This window comes from Oncorhynchus keta, chromosome 2 (assembly GCF_023373465.1).
Source record: "Oncorhynchus keta strain PuntledgeMale-10-30-2019 chromosome 2, Oket_V2, whole genome shotgun sequence".
NCBI lineage: Eukaryota > Metazoa > Chordata > Actinopteri > Salmoniformes > Salmonidae > Oncorhynchus > Oncorhynchus keta.
Window position 1 is genome coordinate 9,175,572 of NC_068422.1, and position 26,028 is coordinate 9,201,599.

At 42.4% G+C, this 26,028-nt stretch overlaps 1 protein-coding gene across 1 annotated transcript in view; it reads right to left on the reverse strand.

The window, feature by feature from the left end:
* Positions 1-1,175: 1,175 nt before the first annotated feature.
* The window catches only part of LOC118370908 (protein sidekick-2-like), a 668,753-nt gene continuing 643,900 nt past the window's right edge, over positions 1,176-26,028 (reverse strand). The window contains exons 44-46 of the mRNA XM_052485096.1: positions 14,395-14,527; positions 1,465-1,631; positions 1,176-1,380 (exon numbers count right to left, since the gene is read on the reverse strand). Coding sequence (XP_052341056.1) covers positions 1,176-1,380; positions 1,465-1,631; positions 14,395-14,527 — 505 coding nt within the window. The remainder of the gene's footprint in view (positions 1,381-1,464; positions 1,632-14,394; positions 14,528-26,028) is intronic.

Sequence of the window (26,028 nt, forward strand, 5' to 3'; positions counted from 1 at the left end):
AATAAAACTATACCAGCACACTCACACAAATAAAACTATACCAGCACACGCACACAAATAAAACTATACGAGCACACTCACACAAATAAAACTATACCAGCACACGCACACAAATAAAACTATACGAGCACACTCACACAAATAAAACTATACCAGCACCAGCACACGCACACAAATAAAACTATACCAGCACACTCACACAAATAAAACTATACCAGCACACGCACACAAATAAAACTATACGAGCACACTCACACAAATAAAACTATACCAGCACACTCACACAAATAAAACTATACGAGCACACGCACACAAATAAAACTATACCAGCACACTCACACAAATAAAACTATACCAGCACACGCACACAAATAAAACTATACGAGCACACTCACACAAATAAAACTATACCAGCACCAGCACACGCACACAAATAAAACTATACCAGCACACTCACACAAATAAAACTATACCAGCACACGCACACAAATAAAACTATACGAGCACACTCACACAAATAAAACTATACCAGCACACTCACACAAATAAAACTATACGAGCACACGCACACAAATAAAACTATACCAGCACACTCACACAAATAAAACTATACCAGCACACGCACACAAATAAAACTATACGAGCACACGCACACAAATAAAACTATACCAGCACACTCACACAAATAAAACTATACCAGCACACTCACACAAATAAAACTATACCAGCACACGCACACAAATAAAACTATACGAGCACACTCACACAAATAAAACTATACCAGCACACGCACACAAATAAAACTATACCAGCACACTCACACAAATAAAACTATACCAGCACACTCACACAAATAAAACTATACCAGCACACGCACACAAATAAAACTATACCAGCACACTCACACAAATAAATCTATACCAGCACACGCACACAAGAGGAACAATGTACTGGAATAAAGTATGTAACTTCTGTCATGTCTGTGTACAGTATGATCCTTAAAACACAACTCAGTAATAAAAAGGAAAGAAGAAAAACAAGTAAGAAAATCGGAGAAACAGAAATCAATATGGTGGATTCTGAGGGTTTCTTTTGTTTTGGGTATTTACTCTCTAGACACGTTGGGCAGCAGGGTGGGTTTTGTTTTCAGAAGGGAACACAGATCCCTCTCGGAATCAAACGAATGAGGAGAACCCGGCGATGGGGGCCCGAGATCCAGGGGCTGGGCTGGGGCTGCTGGGGGGCCAGTAGGACAGGGTGTTGGAGTGGCTGGGAGGGGTGGAGTTGGAGAGCTGCTGAGAGGGGGTGGGAGTCCGACTGCCTTTAGGCCGGAACAGACTACCCTGGCCCTGGGGTGTGAGGCCCTGGGGTTGACCATGGGGCTGGGGCTGGGTCTGGGGTAGAGGGGTGGTGGAGGTGAGCTGGGGTGGCAGCGGGGGCAGGGGTGGTGACGGGGCGCAGGGCTCCGGGTCACCCGACTCTGATTCTGTATAATTGTAGGCCTGTGCCCGGGAGATGCCCTTCTGCTGCCGGCGCCAGGAGTTGTAGTAGGTGGGGTCACTGATGTAGTGGCTCACAAAGGAGTGTGTCTTCTGTCTGTGCTGGTCCACTTCGTACTCACTGTCACTGCCCTGAGAGGGGAGAAGGGGGAGAGTGGAGGGAAAGGACAGGGGAGGAGGAGAGGTGGGGAAGGGCATGGGGAGAGATGGTGTAGGCGGAGGGAGAGGACAAGGGAGGAGGAGAGGGGTATGGGGAGAGATGGAGTAGGGGGAGGGAGAGGACAGGGGAGGAGGAGAGGAGGGATGGAGTAGGGGGAGGGGAAATGGAGGGGGAGGGAGAGAGAGGAGATGTTATCAGCACAATAGCACATATTTGTCTGAGAAGTTAGAGATGTGATAATGTGTTTTTTTGGGAGGTTCAGAGCACAGTGTCTTTCTATACACACACACACACACACACACACACACACACACACACACACACACACACACACACACACACACACACACACACACACACACACACACACACACACACACACACACACACACACACACACACACACACACACACACACCACCAAACATACCCGCTACCAAACACACACTGTTGCTGCGGGTGATTCCCTGATCCACCTCTACGCAGACGACACCATTCTGTAGACATCTGGCCCCCTTCTTTGGACACTGTGTTAACAAACCTCCAAACGAGCTTCAATGCCATACAACACTCCTTCTGTGGCCTCCAAATGCTCTTAAAAGCAGGTAAAACTAAATGCATGCTCTTCAACCGATCACCCGCCCGCCCGACTAGTATCACTACTCTGGACAGTTCTGACTTAGAATATGTGGACAACTACAAATACCTAGGTGTCTGGCTAGACTGTAAACTCTCCTTCCAAACTCATATTAAACATCTCCAATCCAAAATTACATCTAGAGTCGGCTTCCTATTTCACAACAAAGCCTCCTTCACTCACGCTGCCAAACATACCCTCGTAAAACTGACTATTCTACTGATCCTCAACTTCAGAGATGTCATTTACAAAATAGCCTCCAACACTCTACTCAGCAAACTGGATGCAGTCTATCACAGTGCCATCCGTTTTGTTGACCAAAGCTCCATATACCACCTACCACTGCGGCCTGTATGCACTCATCGGCTGGCCCTCGCTACATATTCGTTGCCAGACCCACTGGCTCCAGGTCATCTATAAGTCTATGCTAGGTAAAGCTTTATCTCATCTCACTGGTCACCACAACAACACCCACCCGTATGTAGCACGCACGCCAGCAGGTACAGTGCCTTGCGAAAGTATTCGGCCCCCTTGAACTTTGCGACCTTTTGCCACATTTCAGGCTTCAAACATAAAGATGTAAAACTGTATTTTTTTGTGAAGAATCAACAACAAGTGGGACACAATCATGAAGTGGAACAACATTTATTGAATACTTCAAAATCAAAAACTGAAAAATTGGGCGTGCAAAATTATTCAGCCCCCTTAAGTTAATACTTTGTAGCGCCACCTTTTGCTGCGATTACAGCTGTAAGTCGCTTGGGGTATGTCTCTATCAGTTTTGCACATCGAGAGACTGAAATTTTTTCCCATTCCTCCTTGCAAAACAGCTCGAGCTCAGTGAGGTTGGATGGAGAGCATTTGTGAACAGCAGTTTTCAGTTCTTTCCACAGATTCTCGATTGGATTCAGGTCTGGACTTTGACTTGGCCATTCTAACACCTGGATATGTTTATTTTTGAACCATTCCATTGTAGATTTTGCTTTATGTTTTGGATCATTGTCTTGTTGGAAGACAAATCTCTGTCCCAGTCTCAGGTCTTTTGCCGACTCCATCAGGTTTTCTTCCAGAATGGTCCTGTATTTGGCTCCATCCATCTTCCCATCAATTTTAACCATCTTGCCTGTCCCTGCTGAAGAAAAGCAGGCCCAAACCATGATGCTGCCACCACCATGTTTGACAGTGGGGATGGTGTGTTGCTTTTACGCCAAACATAACATTTTGCATTGTTGCCAAAAAGTTCCATTTTGGTTTCATCTGACCAGAGCACCTTTTTCCACATGTTTGGTGTGTCTCCCAGGTGGCTTGTGGCAAACTTTAAACAACACTTTTTATGGATATTTTTAAGAAATGGCTTTCTTCTTGCCACTCTTCCATAAAGGCCAGATTTGTGCAATATACGACTGATTGTTGTCCTATGGACAGAGTCTCCCACCTCAGCTGTAGATCTCTGCAGTTCATCCAGAATCCAGATCATGGGCCTCTTGGCTGCATCTCTGATCAGTCTTCTCCTTGTATGAGCTGAGAGTTTAGAGGTCTGATACTCCTTCCATTTCAATATTATCGCTTGCACAGTGCTCCTTGGGATGTTTAAAGCTTGGGAAATCTTTTTGTATCCAAATCCGGCTTTAAACTTCTTCACAACAGTATCTCGGACCTGCCTGGTGTGTTCCTTGTTCTTCATGATGCTCTCTGCGCTTTTAAAGGACCTCTGAGACTATCACAGTGCAGGTGCATTTATACAGAGACTTGATTACACACAGGTGGATTGTATTTATCATCATTAGTCATTTAGGTCAACATTGGATCATTCAGAGATCCTCACTGAACTTCTGGAGAGAGTTTGCTGCACTGAAAGTAAAGGGGCTGAATAATTTTGCACGCCCGATTTGTCAGTTTTTGATTTGTTAAAAAAGTTTGAAATATCCAATAAATGTCGTTCCACTTCATGATTGTGTCCCACTTGTTGTTTATTCTTCACAAAAAAATACAGTTTTATATCTTTATGTTTGAAGCCTGAAATGTGGCAAAAGGTCGCAAAGTTCAAGGGGGCTGAATACTTTCGCAAGGCACTGTATATCTCACTGGTCATTCCCAAAGCTAACACCCCCTTTGGCCCCCTTTCCTTCCAGTTCTCTGCTGTCAATGACTCTGCTGCCAATGACTGAATTTGGAGACATATCTCCCTCACTAACTTTAAGCATCAGCTGTCAGAGCAGCTTATCGATCGCTGCAGTGTACACAGCCCATCTGTAAATAGCCCATCCAATCTACCTACCTCATCCCATATTGTTTTTATTTACTTTTTTTCTCTTTTGTACACCAGTATTTCTACTTGCACATAATCATCTGCACATCTATCACTCCAATGTTAATTTGCTAAATTGTAATTACTTCGCTACTATGGCCTATTCATTGCCTTACCTCCTCACGCTATTTGCACAAACTGTATATAGACTTTTTCTATTGTGTTATTGACTGTACATTTCTTTATTCCATGTGTAACTCTGTGTTGTTGTTTGTGTCACACTGCTTTGCTTTATCTTGGCCAGGTCACAGTTTTAAACAAGAACTTGTTCTCAACTGGCCTACCTGGTTAAATAAAGGTGAAATAAAACATGTATAAATAAACACACACATATCTCAGGAAATTACAATTGGCTCAGAACAGGGCAGCACAGCTGGCCCTTAAACATACACATTAATAATATGCATGTCAATCTCTCCTGGCTCAAAGTGGGAGATATCGACTTCATCACTACTTGTTTGTGTAAGAAGTGTTGACAAGCTGAATGCACCAAGCAATCTGTTTAAACAACTAGCACACAGCTAAGACACCCATGCTTACCCCACAAGACATGCCACCAGAGGTCTCTTCACAGTCCACATGTCCAGAACAGACTATGGGAGGCTCACAGTACTACATAGAACCATGACTACATGGAACTCTATTCCACATCAGGTAACTGATGCAAGCAGTAGAATCAAATACATTTTTTATTAAATTCTTAACAAACAGATAAAAAATACACCTTAAGGGAACAGCGGGGACTGTGAAGAGACTCACACACTCTAGACACACGTACATTGTAATAATGTTATATGGTGGTATTATACATTTTGTATTGTAGATATGTAATGGTATAATAATGTTATATGGTGGTATCATACATTTTGTATTGTATATATGTAGTGGTGTAATAATGTTATATGGTGGTATTATACATGTTGTATTGTAGATATGTAATGGTATAATATTGTTGTATGGTGGTATTATACATGTTGTATTGTATATATGTAGTGGTATAATATTGTTGTATGGTGGTATTATACATGTTGTATTGTAGATATGTAGTGGTGTAATATTGTTGTATGGTGGTATTATACATGTTGTATTGTATATATGTAGTGGTGTAATAATGTTATATGGTGGTATTATACATGTTGTATTGTATATATGTAGTGGTGTAATAATGTTATATGGTGTACTGTGTTATCTTTTGCTTTATATGTAATGTTAGTGCCTTAATGTGTTTAGACCCCAGGAAGAGTAGCTGCTACCTTGCAGCACCTAATGGGCATCCCCAATTAAATAGAAAACCACACACACACACACACACACACACACACACACACACACACACACACACACACAAAGCTGCTGTCTACAAATGATCATGATTGGAGAGGAGGATGACTCATCACTGGACGTGCAGAGTAATCAGATCACCAACACATCTACTGGGGTCATAGGTTGATTGATTGGGTTTAACATTTACTACAACAGCCACACATTGAGCTAACATATACTATGGGCATTCATCACATACAGTTTAACACAAGGAAGACACAGGAGAGATACCACGGGATCCAAGAGAAGTTTAATTGAGGAGAAGAAAGGAGGGGAGAGGAGAGAGAGAGGAGGGAAGAGGAGGGGAGAGGAGGAGAGAGGAGGGAACAGGAGGGGAGAGGAGGAGAGAGGAGGGAACAGGAGGGGAGAGGAGGAGAGAGGAGGGAACAGGAGGGGAGAGGAGGAGAGAGGAGGGAAGAGGAGGGGAGAGGAGGAGAGAGGAGGTAACAGGAGGGGAGAGGAGGAGAGAGGAGAGAGGAGGGAACAGGAGGGGAGAGGAGGAGAGAGGAGGGAAGAGGAGGGAACAGGAGGGGAGAGGAGGGGAAAGGAGGAGAGAGGAGGGAACAGGAGGGGAGAGGAGGGGAGAGGAGGGAAGAGGAGGGAACAGGAGGGGAGAGGAGGGGAGAGGAGGGAAGAGGAGGGAACAGGAGGGGAGAGGAGGGGAAAGGAGGAGAGAGGAGGAGAGAGGAGGGAAGAGGGGAGAGAAGGGGATAGGAGAGGAGAGGAGGGAAGAGGAGGGGAAAGGAGGAGAGAGGAGGGAACAGGAGGGGAGATGTGGAGAGAGGAGGGAAGAGGGGAGAGAAGGGGAGAGGAGAGGAGAGGCGGAGGGAGAAGGAGAGGAGAGGTAAACAGAGGAAGAGAGGAGCAAGGGGGATGGGGGCTAGGGACAAGTCAGTCTCTTACTACCAGTCTGCAGACACACAAGCATGCAGAAAGCCACAGAACCTCACCCAGTTCAGTGGAAGCACACGCAGACCACCCGTCCCATATGAGAACACCAGGGCCTCCTATGGGTGACATGGACAAAGACATGCATGTTTTAAAACGCCACAGTACAGTATGACAGCCACCATGATCCCTCTGTGGTTCAGGTCCCTCCTTGGAACCATCATCATCTATTAAAGAGGCACTTCAAGGGTACAACTCATATGCCTTAATAATATAATAATAAAGTATGCCATTCAGCAGACACTTTTATCCAAAGCAACATACGTGTGCTTGTGTATAAAACGGTTGTATTGGTGACACCAGTGGGAACAAAAGCCACATAGGACAACTGGACCCTTATCCTACCAGTTAACCCCGACACACACCATGAAACTGATCTGACAAACACACCATGAAACTGATCTGACAAACACACCATGAAACTGATCTGACAAACACACCATGAAACTGATCTGACAAACACACCACGAAACTGATCTGACAAACACACCATGAAACTGATCAGACAAACACACCATGAAACTGATCTGACAAACACACCATGAAACTGATCTGACAAACACACCACGAAACTGATCTGACAAACACACCACAAAACTGATCTGACAAACACACCATGAAACTGATCTGACAAACACACCATGAAACTGATCTGACAAACACACCATGAAACTGATCTGACAAACACACCATGAAACTGATCTGACAAACACACCATGAAACTAATCTGACAAACAAACCATGAAACTAATCTGACAAACACACCACGAAACTGATCTGACAAACACACCATGAAATTGATCTGACAAACACACCATGAAACTAATCTGACAAACAAACCATGAAACTGATCTGACAAACACACCATGAAACTGATCTGACAAACACACCATGAAACTGATCTGACAAACACACCATGAAACTGATCTGACAAACACACCATGAAACTGATCTGACAAACACACCATGAAACTGATCTGACAAACACACCATGAAACTGATCTGACAAACAAACCATGAAACTGATCTGACAAACACACCATGAAACTGATCTGACAAACACACCATGAAACTGATCTGACAAACACACCATGAAACTGATCTGACAAACACACCATGAAACTAATCTGACAAACAAACCATGAAACTGATCTGACAAACACACCACGAAACTGATCTGACAAACACACCATGAAACTGATCTGACAAACACACCATGAAACTAATCTGACAAACACACCATGAAATTGATCTGACAAACACACCATGAAACTAATCTGACAAACAAACCATGAAACTGATCTGACAAACACACCATGAAACTGATCTGACAAACACACCATAAAACTGATCTGACAAACACACCATGAAACTGATCTGACAAACACACCATGAAACTAATCTGACAAACACACCATGAAACTGATCTGACAAACACACCATGAAACTGATCTGACAAACAAACCATGAAACTAATCTGACAAACACACCACGAAACTGATCTGACAAACACACCATGAAACTGATCTGACAAACACACCATGAAACTAATCTGACAAACAAACCATGAAACTGATCTGACAAACACACCATGAAACTAATCTGACAAACAAACCATGAAACTGATCTGACAAACACACCATGAAACTGATCTGACAAACACACCATAAAACTGATCTGACAAACACACCATGAAACTGATCTGACAAACACACCATGAAACTAATCTGACAAACACACCATGAAACTGATCTGACAAACACACCATGAAACTGATCTGACAAACAAACCATGAAACTAATCTGACAAACACACCACGAAACTGATCTGACAAACACACCATGAAACTGATCTGACAAACACACCATGAAACTAATCTGACAAACAAACCATGAAACTGATCTGACAAACACACCATGAAACTGATCTGACAAACACACCATGAAACTGATCTGACAAACACACCATGAAACTGATCTGACAAACACACCATGGAACTGATCTGACAAACACACCATGAAACTGATCTGACAAACACACCGTGAAACTGATCTGACAAACACACCATGAAACTGATCTGACAAACACACCACGAAACTGATCTGACAAACACACCACGAAACTGATCTGACAAACACACCATGAAACTGATCTGACAAACACACCATGAAACTAATCTGACAAACACACCATGAAACTGATCTGACAAACAAGGTGAAACATGGAATAATGTATTCCATGATCATCGTGCACAACCTTAGGATGTAGGCTAACACCCAGTGCTTCTATCTATTTCATTCAAACAATCACAACAGGAATTTGGGTATATTTCCAATAAGCACATTTGAGTTGCTGAACTCCTACCTTGTATATTTGCTAGATGCCAGGCATAAGCTCATCTGAATCATGACACCCAGCATTCCAGATGTTAAACAAGAAACAGCTCATTGGTCACTCTGTGGGGTCTGTTCATGGTCAACCAACTCTCAGCTCTCCTGCTATGGTACTACTGCACATGTGACACACATGACCACACTCCTATCCATCCTCTCCTGCACCGTCCCAACAGGTGTGTGTGTGTGGGGGGGTGGATGGGGAACAGGGTTGACATACTGGATTGCGTCCCACCCCGGCCCAACTTCACTAAGGCTTTGGAGTGTGTGTGGAACAGATGGTTTGTTCTACTACAACATTAACATCCACCCCTCCCTGCCTCCCTCCATTCCAGATCCTTGTCCAAAATAAACTCAAGGGTCCTATTGTGGAATCTACACTAAAATACGCCTTGAGGGGCCTTAGTCTGTGAAACAGTGATTCATTCGAACACAGTAAAACGCTTATTAGGGGAGATGACTGTTCTGAATGGGCCAAGGCCTTAGGCATGAAACTACACAGTCCCCAGGGGAGTTACCCTTCTATCTGAGGATAACAGAGAGACAGACACCAGCCAGTGGCAGATCCCAGACAGGATGTGCATAATTAGGATGTTTACTATCTAGACAGATTAAGATTTCGTCTCATTAATGGGTGTAATATTTATGACAGCCGTTTTTTGCAGCGGAGAGTGGTTTCATTTCCAACATTAACAGACACATAAGGTTTATGTTTTATGGTGAATGACTTCTCAAATCTGCTGTTGTCGACAACACTGCTAATAAATTGAGGGAAACTCAATATGTCTAAAAAGAAAACAGAGGGAATAACATTCAAAATATTTCAGAAATCACATTTGACCTAGTTTCCTAGAAACAAAACTCTCAAAACCAAGAGATAGAGATAAAACTCTCAACACCCAGAGATAAAGACTTCTCAGAAGACTACTAGACTTTTCAGGAGATTACAAGACTTCTCAGGAGATTACTAGACTTCTCAGGAGACTACTAGACTTCTCAGGAGACTACCAGACTTCTCAGGAGACTCCTAGACTTCTATGAATTTTCCTATACTTCTCTGGAGACTCCTAGACATCTCAGGAGACTACCAGGCTTCACAGGAGACTACCAGACTTCTCAGGAGACTACCAGGCTTCTCAGGAGACTAACAGGCTTCTCAGGAGAATACCCGACTTCTCAGGCGATTAGCAGACTTCTCATGAGATCAGCAGACTTCTCATGAGATTACCAGACTTCTCAGGAGACTCCTAGACTTCTCATGAGACAACTAGATTTCCAATGAGACTAGCAGACTTCTCAGGAGACTCCTATACTTCTCTGGAATTTCCCAGACTTCTTAGGAGACTGTCAGACTTCTCAGGAGACTACCAGACTTCTTAGGAGACTACTAGACCTCTCAGAAGACAACTAGATTTCCAATGAGACTAGCAGACTTCTCAGGAGACTCCTATACTTCTCTGGAATTTCCTAGACTTCTCTGGAGACTCCTAGACTTCTCTGGAGACTACCAGACCTCTCAGGAGACTCATAGACTTCCAAGGAGACTACTAGACTTCTCAGGCGACTCCTTGCCCTGGTATAGATGGTCTGTTGGGGCCAGAGTGGAATGCATCGTGGAGTCTTTAGTGCTGTTCTATCCATCAAACCCTGTGAACTTTATATCGGGGATTGAAGTTGTAAGAAACCCCCATAACCCCTCCATAACCCTACATCCCATAACCAATAGAGTTGGGGAGAGAAGGAGTGAGAGAGAGAGATACAGAGAGAGTGAAAGAGAAGGTGAGAGAGGATGAGAGAGAGAGAGATACAGAGAGATACAAAGAGTGAAAGAGAAGGTGAGAGAGGATGAGAGAGAGAGATACACAGAGAGAGAGAGAGAGAGATATACAGAGAGATACAAAGAGTGAAAGAGAAGGTGAGAGAGGATGAGAGAGAGAGAGAGAGAGAGAGAGAGAGAGATACACAGAGAGAGAGAGAGAGAGAGAGAGAGAGAGAGAGAGAGAGAGAGAGAGAGAGAGAGAGAGGAGGGACAGAGGAAGAGAGAGAACACTGTACATCATTGCAACACTGTGTATAGACATTATGACATTCGAAATGTCTCTATTCCTTTCAAACTGTTCTGAGTGTAATGTTTCCTGTTCATTTGTGATATTCTTTTCATTTTGTTGATCTATTTCAATTGCTTTGATAATGTAAACAATGTCACACTCATCATTGTTACAGTGAACACAGCAGGAACCTCAGTCAGCAGGTAAACACTCGGACAGGACAGAGGGAGTGGGGAGTGTGTGTGTTTGTTTGAGTATGTATTTGTTTGAGAGCATGTGTGCCTGCGCACGTTTGTGTGTGTAAATATGATTTAAATAACATATTGAGTCCCTTGTGAAATCCCCTACAATCCAGCTGTACATCATTTGAGACAGGGTTTTAGCGTTACTAGGCAGTTCTAATCCCCCTCTGCACACGCAGCAACTGCTGTTGTTTATGATGAACTAAATCAGACAGATGTGACAGATTTTGCTCTTGGTTTTTAATCATGTCTTAAATGTCTAACATAACATGCATTTGTGAATATTATGTCATGAATTATAGTCAATCATTATCAGGTATTTCCTCATTTCACTAAGACTCGAGGTTGCATTACTTAAAGCCTGTTCTATTTTTACTTGGTTCCAGGAAGTGACATCATATAACTTATTGGTGTTTCCAAAAATGCTACAGATGAACCCTCGGAGCAGTTCCAGTCGAAACAATCCCCTGTGTTGTCATGGGAGACAACCATAACACAGCAGACATGTTTCTCTCTGTGGTGTCTAGGTCTGCGCTCCAGCAGCCGGACACAGCGTCCAGATATTGTATGTTCTTTCATCTCCCATGATGAAGAAACACACGGACTGAGCCCCAAATGGCATCCTATTTATTATTTAGTGCAAGGGCCCATAGGGAACTATAAAGGGCACTATGCTATAGGGCACTATGCCATTTGGGACGCACTCACTATCTTCAACCTCCCATCGACTCAGATGAGCTCACTCCATTCTCAACTGCTGATTTCTATCCAGAGTGTCACACACAAACACACAGTGATTTCTAAAGAGTGTGTCTGGTCCACCTGCCGCTAGCCCAGGTACAGTTGTGGTGGTGGCCCGGTTGCCTCAATAACCCCGCATTAAATTCTTCTTCTAAATCCCTTCTTAAGGGGAGGACAATAGCCAACTTATACCTGCCTGTGGAGGATTGAACTGGAGGCCCATAGGGCTTAATGGAGACAACCCCAGCCACAACCCAACACTGAGCAGAGCTGATAGTGTGTGTGTGTGTGTGTGTGTGTGTGTGTGTGTGTGTGTGTGTGTGTGTGTGTGTGTGTGTGTGTGTGTGTGTGTGTGTGTGTGTGTGTGTGTGTGCGTGCGTGTGCGTGCGTGCGTGCGTGCGTGCGTGCGTGCGTGTGTGTTTGCGTGCATGTGTGTGTGCGTGCGTGCGTGTGCGCGTGCGTGCATTTATTTGCGTGCGTGCGTGCGTGCGTGTGTGTGTGTTTGCGTGCATGTGTGCGTGTGCGTGCGTGCGTGTGCGTGCGTGCGTGTGTGTGTGTGTTTGCGTGCGTGCGTGTGTGTGTGTGTGTGTGTGTGTGTGTGTGTGTGTGTGTGTGTGTGTGTGTGTGTGTGTGTGTGTGTGTGTGTGTGCGTGCGTGAGAGCTAAGCTGATAGCCTGGAGTTATCCACTCAATAAAACTTCAAAAGGGACATCACGTTACTGGTCATCTGTAGAATAGACCACTGGTGATGATATGGTTGTGCTTTGAGAGGGGATGGCAGGGTAACCACAGGGTTATGGGGAGGAGGCCTAGGCCTGTACGTCTGGGGTGGTGCAAGTGGAGTTTGGAGGGCTGGAAGGCCAGATAGGCTAGGGTTGTTGAGCTTGTTTGTTAATAAGGAAGTATGGAATGGTAGATATGACAGCCCGATGATGACATTTCAAAATTGCTTATATCGGAGGATGTTTTGGATGTAAGGAAAGATCCTGTCTGTAGCAGTTCATTGGGTGGGAGATTTATCCATTGATGTGAAGCTAAACTTTTGATAAGGGAACAGCTGGAGAGAGACATCTGGCTTCTGAGGAATTCATACTGGTATGTATTTAGTAGAAGCTGAGTCTGAGTCACAGATGGCACCCTATTCCCTGTATAGTGCACTACTACAGTACCATAGGGCTATGGTCAAAAGTAGTGCACTATATAGGGAATAGGTTGCCATCTGGGAGACTGACCATTTGGGAAAGCTAGAGTAAAAAATTCCAAGATTAAAGAAAACTTAGAATTTGCAGGTTTCTACACAAACCACAAGAACAGAGCAGAGGAAAACAGCAACAAGAGGATCAGTATAGACAACAAGCTAGAAGATAAAAACAGACAAATTAAAAGAAAGAAAAATATAATTGGAGCTGGAGAGAGAGAGAGAGAGAGAAGTGAGAGAGAGAACGAGAGATCCAGTTCATTGATGAGAGCCGTTTATTGGGCCCCGGCCCCCCTGTGTGTCTGTCTGTTCCTCTGATTCAGCAGATGCCAACACAGCAGACTGGGACGGGATGTAAGGGGCATTATGGGTAACGGTGACCCAAAACGAGGACGGGGCTGTGGAAGGAATCCAGCCTGGGCCTGAGAACGCAGCAGACCCTCCAGTCTGTGTGCGTATGTGTGTGTGTTTGTGTGCGCATGTGTGAGCATCCTCTGTGCTTGATTCCGACCACCACCAGAGCTGGGCACTGGGTACTGGCCTTACTCCCAGAGCTTGCCTCCAGCTCAGTCTGACTGCCCCATAAAGACCAGAAGAGACACAGGACACATTTCCCATCTAAACCCTACTCTATCAATGCCCTGAGTGTCTGCTTACAGACATTAGACCACTACCAGTACACTGGACAATGCACTGAGCCAAACACTCCAGGTGGAAGTTTCAGCTGTCCCTCCCGAATCCTAACCTTAACCACTAGGGGGGAAATACAAAACTGACCACAGATCATCATCTATGGGCATAGCATCAATGTAAAGGTGAGGTGCAGTGGGATCCAATATGTTGACAGATACTCCCAGTGAGAAGGGAGACGTTAAGGGGAGTACATACTGTCGGTACCTTAGAGTCTGATATCTCAGATGGTTTCTCTGTCAGGCTGCTGCTCTCAGCCGGGATCAGATCGTTGTACTTGGTGGTGCTCAAATCCTCGTCAGAGTAGTTGAGACTGCCTGGGCTGGGCCGAGGAGGAGACCTGAGGAGACAGGACAATATAGAGAGATAAATATACACTGAGTGGACAAAACATTAAGAACACCTGTTCTTTCCATGACATGGACTAACCAGGTGAATCCAGGTGAAAGCTATGATCCCTTATTGAGGTCACTTGAGAAATCCACTTCAATCAGTGTAGATGAAGGGTAGGAGAGGGGTTAAAGAAGGATTTGTAAGCCTTGAGACAATTGAGGCATGTATTATGTGTGCCATGTAAAGGGTGAATGGACAAGACAAAAGATTTAAGTGCAGCTGGGTTTTTCATGCTCAACAGTTTCCAGTGTGTCTCAATAATGTTCCACCATCAAAAGGACATCCAGTCAACTTGACACAACTGTGGGAAGCGTTGGAGTCAACCTGGGCCGGCATCCCTGTGGAACACTTTCCACACCTTGTAGAGTCCATGCCCCGGTGAATTGAGGCTCTTCTGAAGGCAAAGGGGGTGCAACTCAATATTAGGAAGGTGTTCTTAATGTTTCGTACACTTAGTGTATAATTACATAATATAACATTCTAATTACATTACTATGGCAAGTACAGAGCCATTGGCAGTCCTATCAGTCAGTCACTGGCTAATGCACAACATTGGCATTGAAATGAGGTACACTAATATGATCAAATAATAAAGGAATTCTAGCTACAGTACACTCACTTTAACAGAAAGACCCTCTACATAAACAACTTGTATAAAATCACAGAGAAATCTCATTCACACACCAGAGTGACATGGCAGAGAAACTGGATGAAAGGAAGAAGGAAAACATCTGAAGGATACACACTGATCAGTCAAAATGGACTGAACTGTCTCCACGCATTTACCAATAGTGGTATAGAAAGGGATGGAAGAGAAGGTGTCCTCTAGTATTCATTTATTTATTTATTTAATTTAAAATGTAATTGATTTATTATTATTATTATTTTTAATTTGACCCCTTTTGTTTGTTGGAGACAGATTGTTAGTGTGTTTGTGTGGTGGTGGGGAGGTGGCCGTGGGGTATGGATAGGGAGGAGGGGGGTTGTTATCAGGATCATGGAACAGCCATGAGATCCCAGCCTGTCTATTGTCAGTATTCCCTGAGATGATCTCTTCTGATGAAACACTATGTGGGCTGTCTGTGGAATGCCATTACAGTTAGCCTTGTGGCTGACTCATAAATTCAACCCTTGTAGAGTGGAGGAGCTCACTGCATAGGCATAAATCCCATGCAGTCTCAGATAGGAAGGCTCAGGTTGTGTTGGATTAGGTTATGTTCAATCCCCATGCAGTCTCAGATAGGAAGACTCAGGTTGTGTAGATTAGGTTATGTTCAATCCCCATGTAGTCTCAGATAGGAAGACTCAGGTAGTGTAGATTAGGTTATGTTCAATCCCCATGTAGTCTCAGATAGGAAGACTCAGGTAGTGTAGATTAGGTTATGTTCAATCCCCATGCAGTCTCAGATAGGAAGACTCAGGTTGTGTAGATTAGGTTATGTTCAATCCCCATGTAGTCTCAGATAGGAAGGCTCAGGTTGTGTTGGATTAGGTTATGTTCAATCCCCATGCAGTCTCAGATAGGAAGACTCAGGTTGTGTTGGATTAGGTTATGTTCAATCCCCATGCAGTCTCAGATAGGAAGACTCAGGTTGTGTAGATTAGGTTATGTTCAATCCCCATGTAGTCTCAGATAGGAAGGCTCAGGTTGTGTTGGATTAGGTTATGTTCAATCCCCATGCAGTCTCAGATAGGAAGACTCAGGTAGTGTAGATTAGGTTATGTTCAACCCCCATGTAGTCTCAGATAGGAAGACTCAGGTAGTGTAGATTAGGTTATGTTCAATCCCCATGTAGTCTCAGATAGGAAGGCTCAGGTTGTGTAGATTAGGTTATGTTCAATCCCCATGCAGTCTCAGATAGGAAGACTCAGGTAGTGTAGATTAGGTTATGTTCAATCCCCATGCAGTCTCAGATAGGAAGACTCAGGTAGTGTAGATTAGGTTATGTTCAATCCCCATGTAGTCTCAGATAGGAAGACTCAGGTAGTGTAGATTAGGTTATGTTCAATCCACATGCAGTCTCAGATAGGAAGACTCAGGTAGTGTAGATTAGGTTATGTTCAATCCCCATGCAGTCTCAGATAGGAAGACTCAGGTAGTGTAGATTAGGTTATGTTCAACCCCCATGTAGTCTCAGATAGGAAGGCTCAGGTTGTGTAGATTAGGTTATGTTCAACCCCCATGCAGTCTCAGATAGGAAGGCTCAGGTTGTGTAGATTAGGTTATGTTCAATCCCCATGCAGTCTCAGATAGGAAGACTCAGGTAGTGTAGATTAGGTTATGTTCAATCCCCATGCAGTCTCAGATAGGAAGACTCAGGTTGTGTAGATTAGGTTATGTTCAACCCCCATGCAGTCTCAGATAGGAAGACTCAGGTAGTGTAGATTAGGTTATGTTCAATCCCCATGTAGTCTCAGATAGGAAGACTCAGGTAGTGTAGATTAGGTTATGTTCAATCCCCATGCAGTCTCAGATAGGAAGACTCAGGTAGTGTAGATTAGGTTATGTTCAACCCCCATGTAGTCTCAGATAGGAAGGCTCAGGTTGTGTAGATTAGGTTATGTTCAATCCCCATGCAGTCTCAGATAGGAAGACTCAGGTAGTGTAGATTAGGTTATGTTCAATCCCCATGCAGTCTCAGATAGGAAGACTCAGGTTGTGTAGATTAGGTTATGTTCAATCCCCATGCAGTCTCAGATAGGAAGACTCAGGTTGTGTAGATTAGGTTATGTTCAATCCCCATGCAGTCTCAGATAGGAAGGCTCTGGTAGTGTAGATTAGGTTATGTTCAACCCCCATGCAGTCTCAGATAGGAAGACTCAGGTAGTGTAGATTAGGTTATGTTCAATCCCCATGCAGTCTCAGATAGGAAGACTCAGGTTGTGTAGATTAGGTTATGTTCAATCCCCATGCAGTCTCAGATAGGAAGACTCAGGTTGTGTAGATTAGGTTATGTTCAATCCCCATGCAGTCTCAGATAGGAAGGCTCTGGTAGTGTAGATTAGGTTATGTTCAACCCCAATGCAGTCTCAGATAGGAAGGCTCTGGTAGTGTAGATTAGGTTAGGTTATGTTCAATCCCCATGCAGTCTCAGATAGGAAGGCTCTGGTAGTGTAGATTAGGTTATGTTCAACCCCCATGCAGTCTCAGATAGGAAGGCTCTGGTAGTGTAGATTAGGTTATGTTCAACCCCCATGCAGTCTCAGATAGGAAGGCTCTGGTAGTGTAGATTAGGTTATGTTCAACCCCCATGCAGTCTCAGATAGGAAGGCTCTGGTAGTGTAGATTAGGTTATGTTCAACCCCATGTAGTCTCAGATAGGAAGGCTCTGGTAGTGTAGATTAGGTTATGTTCAATCCACATGCAGTCTCAGATAGGAAGGCTCTGGTAGTGTAGATTAGGTTATGTTCAATCCCCATGCAGTCTCAGATAGGAAGGCTCTGGTAGTGTAGATTAGGTTATGTTCAATCCACATGCAGTCTCAGATAGGAAGGCTCTGGTAGTGTAGATTAGGTTATGTTCAACCCCCATGCAGTCTCAGATAGGAAGGCTCTGGTAGTGTAGATTAGGTTATGTTCAATCCCCATGCAGTCTCAGATAGGAAGGCTCTGGTAGTGTAGATTAGGTTATGTTCAATCCCCATGCAGTCTCAGATAGGAAGGCTCTGGTAGTGTAGATTAGGTTATGTTCAATCCACATGCAGTCTCAGATAGGAAGGCTCTGGTAGTGTAGATTAGGTTATGTTCAACCCCATGCAGTCTCAGATAGGAAGGCTCTGGTAGTGTAGATTAGGTTATGTTCAACCCCATGCAGTCTCAGATACGAAGGCTCTGGTAGTGTAGATTAGGTTATGTTCAACCCCCATGCAGTCTCAGATAGGAAGGCTCTGGTAGTGTAGGTTAGGTTATGTTCAACCCCCATGCAGTCTCAGATAGGAAGGCTCTGGTAGTGTAGATTAGGTTATGTTCAACCCCCATGCAGTCTCAGATAGGAAGGCTCTGGTAGTGTAGATTAGGTTAGGTTATGTTCAATCCACATGCAGTCTCAGATAGGAAGGCTCTGGTAGTGTAGATTAGGTTATGTTCAATCCACATGCAGTCTCAGATAGGAAGGCTCTGGTAGTGTAGATTAGGTTATGTTCAACCCCCATGCAGTCTCAGATAGGAAGGCTCTGGTAGTGTAGATTAGGTTATGTTCAACCCCCATGCAGTCTCAGATAGGAAGGCTCTGGTAGTGTAGATTAGGTTAGGTTATGTTCAAGCCACATGCAGTCTCAGATAGGAAGGCCCTGGTTATGTTCACTTTATTGTAAAGGTTATCAACATACATATCAATAACGAGATCCAGTCAAGAGCCAACAGCCATGTTTCAGGGAGTGTAAGTGACACTTTCAAAACCTCTCCATTCAGAGATACGTGTGGAGGTTTACATGGAGTGAGAGAGGGTATTCATGAGTATGGAGTGAGAGAGGGTATTTATGAGGATGGAGTGAGAGAGTGTATTTATGAGTATGGAGTGAGAGAGGGTATTTATGAGTATGGAGTGAGAGAGGGTATTTATGAGTATGGAGTGAGAGAGGGTATTTATGAGTATGGAGTGAGAGAGGGTATTTATGAGTATGGAGTGAGAGAGGGTATTTATGAATATGGAGTGAGAGAGGGTATTTATGAGTATGGAGTGAGAGAGGGTATTTATGAATATGGAGTGAGAGAGGGTATTTATGAATATGGAGTGAGAGAGTGTATTTATGAATATGGAGTGAGAGAGGGTATTTATGAATATGGAGTGAGAGAGAGTATTTATGAATATGGAGTGAGAGAGGGTATTTATGAGTATGGAGTGAGAGAGTGTATTTATGAATATGGAGTGAGAGAGGGTATTTATGAATATGGAGTGAGAGAGAGTATTTATGAATATGGAGTGAGAGAGGGTATTTATGAGTATGGAGTGAGAGAGTGTATTTATGAATATGGAGTGAGAGGGTATTTATGAATATGGAGTGAGAGAGTATTTATGAATATGGAGTGAGAGAGGGTATTTATGAGTATGGAGTGAGAGAGTGTATTTATGAGGATGGAGTGAGAGAGGGTATTTATGAATATGGAGTGAGAGAGTATTTATGAATATGGAGTGAGAGAGTGTATTTATGAGTATGGAGTGAGAGAGTGTATTTATGAATATGGAGTGAGAGAGGGTATTTATGAGGATGGAGTGAGAGAGGGTATTTATGAGTATGGAGTGAGAGAGGGTATTTATGAATATGGAGTGAGAGAGGGTATTTATGAATATGGAGTGAGAGAGGGTATTTATGAGGATGGAGTGAGAGAGGGTATTTATGAGTATGGAGTGAGAGAGTGTATTTATGAATATGGAGTGAGAGAGGTATTTATGAATATGGAGTGAGAGAGTGTATTTATGAATATGGAGTGAGAGAGGGTATTTATGAGTATGGAGTGAGAGAGGGTATTTATGAATATGGAGTGAGAGAGGGTATTTATGAATATGGAGTGAGAGAGTGTATTTATGAATATGGAGTGAGAGAGGGTATTTATGAGTATGGAGTGAGAGGGTATTTATGAATATGGAGTGAGAGAGGGTATTTATGAGGATGGAGTGAGAGAGGGTATTTATGAATATGGAGTGAGAGAGGGTATTTATGAGTATGGAGTGAGAGAGGGTATTTATGAGTATGGAGTGAGAGAGTGTATTTATGAATATGGAGTGAGAGAGGGTATTTATGAATATGGAGTGAGAGAGTGTATTTATGAATATGGAGTGAGAGAGGGTATTTATGAATATGGAGTGAGAGAGGGTATTTATGAATATGGAGTGAGAGAGGGTATTTATGAATATGGAGTGAGAGAGTGTATTTATGAATATGGAGTGAGAGAGTGTATTTATGAATATGGAGTGAGAGAGGGTATTTATGAATATGGAGTGAGAGAGGGTATTTATGAATATGGAGTGAGAGAGTGTATTTATGAGGATGGAGTGAGAGAGGGTATTTATGAGGATGGAGTGAGAGAGGGTATTTATGAATATGGAGTGAGAGAGTGTATTTATGAATATGGAGTGAGAGAGTGTATTTATGAATATGGGTGAGAGAGGGTATTTATGAATATGGAGTGAGAGAGTGTATTTATGAATATGGAGTGAGAGAGGGTATTTATGAATATGGAGTGAGAGAGTGTATTTATGAGGATGGAGTGAGAGAGGGTATTTATGAATATGGAGTGAGAGAGTGTATTTATGAATATGGAGTGAGAGAGTGTATTTATGAATATGGAGTGAGAGAGGGTATTTATGAATATGGAGTGAGAGAGTGTATTTATGAATATGGAGTGAGAGAGGGTATTTATGAATATGGAGTGAGAGAGTGTATTTATGAATATGGAGTGAGAGAGGGTATTTATGAATATGGAGTGAGAGAGTGTATTTATGAATATGGAGTGAGAGAGTGTATTTATGAATATGGAGTGAGAGAGTGTATTTATGAATATGGAGTGAGAGAGGGTATTTATGAATATGGAGTGAGAGAGTGTATTTATGAATATGGAGTGAGAGAGTGTATTTATGAATATGGAGTGAGAGAGTGTATTTATGAATATGGAGTGAGAGAGTGTATTTATGAATATGGAGTGAGAGAGGGTATTTATGAATATGGAGTGAGAGAGTGTATTTATGAATATGGAGTGAGAGAGTGTATTTATGAATATGGAGTGAGAGAGTGTATTTATGAATATGGAGTGAGAGAGTGTATTTATGAATATGGAGTGAGAGAGTGTATTTATGAATATGGAGTGAGAGAGGGTATTTATGAATATGGAGTGAGAGAGTGTATTTATGAATATGGAGTGAGAGAGTGTATTTATGAATATGGAGTGAGAGAGTGTATTTATGAATATGGAGTGAGAGAGTGTATTTATGAATATGGAGTGAGAGAGGGTATTTATGAATATGGAGTGAGAGAGTGTATTTATGAATATGGAGTGAGAGAGTGTATTTATGAATATGGAGTGAGAGAGGGTATTTATGAATATGGAGTGAGAGAGTGTATTTATGAATATGGAGTGAGAGAGGGTATTTATGAATATGGAGTGAGAGAGTGTATTTATGAGGATGGAGTGAGAGAGGGTATTTATGAATATGGAGTGAGAGAGTGTATTTATGAATATGGAGTGAGAGAGTGTATTTATGAATATGGAGTGAGAGAGGGTATTTATGAATATGGAGTGAGAGAGTGTATTTATGAATATGGAGTGAGAGAGTGTATTTATGAATATGGAGTGAGAGAGGGTATTTATGAGTATGGAGTGAGAGAGGGTATTTATGAATATGGAGTGAGAGAGTGTATTTATGAATATGGAGTGAGAGAGTGTATTTATGAGTATGGAGTGAGAGAGGGTATTTATGAATATGGAGTGAGAGAGTGTATTTATGAATATGGAGTGAGAGAGGGTATTTATGAATATGGAGTGAGAGAGTGTATTTATGAATATGGAGTGAGAGAGGGTATTTATGAATATGGAGTGAGAGAGTGTATTTATGAATATGGAGTGAGAGAGGGTATTTATGAATATGGAGTGAGAGAGTGTATTTATGAATATGGAGTGAGAGAGGGTATTTATGAATATGGAGTGAGAGAGTGTATTTATGAATATGGAGTGAGAGAGGGTATTTATGAGTATGGAGTGAGAGAGGGTATTTATGAATATGGAGTGAGAGAGTGTATTTATGAATATGGAGTGAGAGAGTGTATTTATGAGTATGGAGTGAGAGAGGGTATTTATGAATATGGAGTGAGAGAGGATATTCATGAGTATGGAGTGAGAGAGGGTATTTATGAGTATGGAGGAGAGAGTGTATTTATGAGGATGGAGTGAGAGAGGGTATTTATGAGGATGGAGTGAGAGAGGGTATTTATGAATATGGAGTGAGAGAGGGTATTTATGAGTATGGAGTGAGAGAGGGTATTTATGAATATGGAGTGAGAGAGGGTATTTATGAATATGGAGTGAGAGAGGGTATTTATGAGGATGGAGTGAGAGAGGGTATTTATGAATATGGAGTGAGAGAGGGTATTTATGAATATGGAGTGAGAGAGGGTATTTATGAGGATGGAGTGAGAGAGGGTATTTATGAATATGGAGTGAGAGAGGGTATTTATGAATATGGAGTGAGAGAGGGTATTTATGAGGATGGAGTGAGAGAGGGTATTTATGAGTATGGATTGAGAGAGGGTATTTATGAGGATGGAGTGAGAGAGGGTATTTATGAATATGGAGTGAGAGAGGGTATTTATGAATATGGAGTGAGAGAGGGTATTTATGAATATGGAGTGAGAGAGGGTATTTATGAGTATGGATTGAGAGAGAGTATTTATGAGTATGGAGTGAGAGGATATTTATGAGTATGGATTGAGAGAGGGTATTTATGAGTATGGAGTGAGAGAGGGTATTTATGAATATGGAGTGAGAGAGGGTATTTATGAATATGGAGTGAGAGAGGGTATTTATGAGGATGGAGTGAGAGAGGTATTTATGAATATGGAGTGAGAGAGGGTATTTATGAGGATGGAGTGAGAGAGGGTATTTATGAGTATGGATTGAGAGAGAGTATTTATGAGTATGGAGTGAGAGGATATTTATGAGTATGGATTGAGAGAGGGTATTTATGAGTATGGAGTGAGAGAGGGTATTTATGAGGATGGAGTGAGAGAGAGTATTTATGAATATGGAGTGAGAGAGGGTATTTATGAGGATGGAGTGAGAGGGTATTTATGAATATGGAGTGACAGAGGGTATTCATGAGTATGGAGTGAGAGAGGGTATTTATGAATATGGAGTGAGAGAGGGTATTTATGAGGATGGAGTGAGAGAGGGTATTTATGAGGATGGAGTGAGAGGGTATTCATGAGTATGGAGTGAGAGAGGGTATTTATGAATATGGAGTGAGAGAGGGTATTTATGAGGATGGAGTGAGAGAGGGTATTTATGAGTATGGAGTGAGAGGGTATTCATGAGTATGGAGTGAGAGAGGGTATTTATGAATATGGAGTGAGAGAGGGTATTTATGAGGATGGAGTGAGAGAGGGTATTTATGAGTATGGAGTGAGAGAGGGTATTTATGAATATGGAGTGAGAGAGGGTATTTATGAGGATGGAGTGAGAGAGGGTATTTATGAGGATGGAGTGAGAGAGAGTATTTATGAGTATGGAGGAGAGAGGGTATTTATGAGTATGGAGTGAGAGGATATTTATGAGTATGGATTGAGAGAGGGTATTTATGAGTATGGAGTGAGAGAGAGTATTTATGAGTATGGAGTGAGAGGATATTTATGAGTATGGAGTGAGAGAGGGTATTTATGAGGATGGAGTGAGAGAGGGTATTTATGAGGATGGAGTGAGAGAGGGTATTTATGAGGATGGAGTGAGAGAGGGTATTTATGAGTATGGAGTGAGAGAGGGTATTTATGAGGATGGAGTGAGAGAGGGTATTTATGAGTATGGAGTGAGAGAGGGTATTTATGAGTATGGAGTGAGAGAGGGTATTTATGAGTATGGAGTGAGAGAGGGTATTTATGAGTATGGATTGAGAGAGGGTATTTATGAGGATGGAGTGAGAGGATATTTATGAGTATGGATTGAGAGAGGGTATTTATGAGGATGGAGTGAGAGAGGGTATTTATGAGGATGGAGTGAGAGAGGGTATTTATGAGTATGGAGTGAGAGAGGTATTTATGAGGATGGAGTGAGAGAGGGTATTTATGAGGATGGAGTGAGAGAGGGTATTTATGAGGATGGATTGAGAGAGGGTATTTATGAGTATGGAGTGAGAGAGGGTATTTATGAGTATGGAGTGAGAGAGGGTATTTATGAGTATGGAGTGAGAGAGGGTATTTATGAGGATGGAGTGAGAGAGAGTATTTATGAGTATGGAGTGAGAGGATATTTATGAGTATGGATTGAGAGAGGGTATTTATGAGGATGGAGTGAGAGGATATTTATGAGTATGGATTGAGAGAGTGTATTTATGAGTATGGAGTGAGAGAGGGTATTTATGAGTATGGATTGAGAGAGGGTATTTATGAGGATGGAGTGAGAGGATATTTATGAGTATGGATTGAGAGAGGGTATTTATGAGTATGGAGTGAGAGAGAGTATTTATGAGTATGGAGTGAGAGGATATTTATGAGTATGGATTGAGAGAGGGTATTTATGAGTATGGAGTGAGAGAGGATATTTATGAGTATGGAGTGAGAAGATATTTATGAGTATGGAGTGAGAGAGGGTATTTATGAGTATGGAGTGAGAGGATATTTATGAGTATGGAGTGAGAGGATATTTATGAGTATGGATTGAGAGAGGGTATTTATGAGGATGGAGTGAGAGAGAGTATTTATGAGTATGGAGTGAGAAGATATTTATGAGTATGGAGTGAGAGAGGGTATTTATGAGTATGGAGTGAGAGGGTATTTATGAGTATGGAGTGAGAGAGGGTATTTATGAGTATGGAGTGAGAGAGAGTATTTATGAGTATGGAGTGAGAGAGGGTATTTATGAGGATGGAGTGAGAGAGAGTATTTATGAGTATGGAGTGAGAGGATATTTATGAGTATGGATTGAGAGAGGGTATTTATGAGGATGGAGTGAGAGGATATTTATGAGTATGGATTGAGAGAGGGTATTTATGAGTATGGAGTGAGAGAGGGTATTTATGAGTATGGAGTGAGAGGATATTTATGAGTATGGATTGAGAGAGGGTATTTATGAGTATGGAGTGAGAGAGGATATTTATGAGTATGGAGTGAGAAGATATTTATGAGTATGGAGTGAGAGAGGGTATTTATGAGTATGGAGTGAGAGGATATTCATGAGTATGGAGTGAGAGAGGGTATTTATGAATATGGAGTGAGAGAGGGTATTTATGAGGATGGAGTGAGAGAGAGTATTTATGAGTATGGAGTGAGAGGATATTTATGAGTATGGATTGAGAGAGGGTATTTATGAGTATGGAGTGAGAGGGTATTCATGAGTATGGAGTGAGAGAGGGTATTTATGAATATGGAGAGAGAGAGGGTATTTATGAGGATGGAGTGAGAGAGTATTTATGAGTATGGAGTGAGAGGATATTTATGAGTATGGATTGAGAGAGGGTATTTATGAGTATGGAGTGAGAGGATATTCATGAGTATGGAGTGAGAGAGGGTATTTATGAGTATGGAGTGAGAGGATATTCATGAGTATGGAGTGAGAGAGGGTATTTATGAATATGGAGTGAGAGAGGGTATTTATGAGGATGGAGTGAGAGAGAGTATTTATGAGTATGGAGTGAGAGGATATTTATGAGTATGGATTGAGAGAGGGTATTTATGAGTATGGAGTGAGAGGATATTTATGAGTATGGAGTGAGAGAGGGTATTTATGAGTATGGAGTGAGAGAGGGTA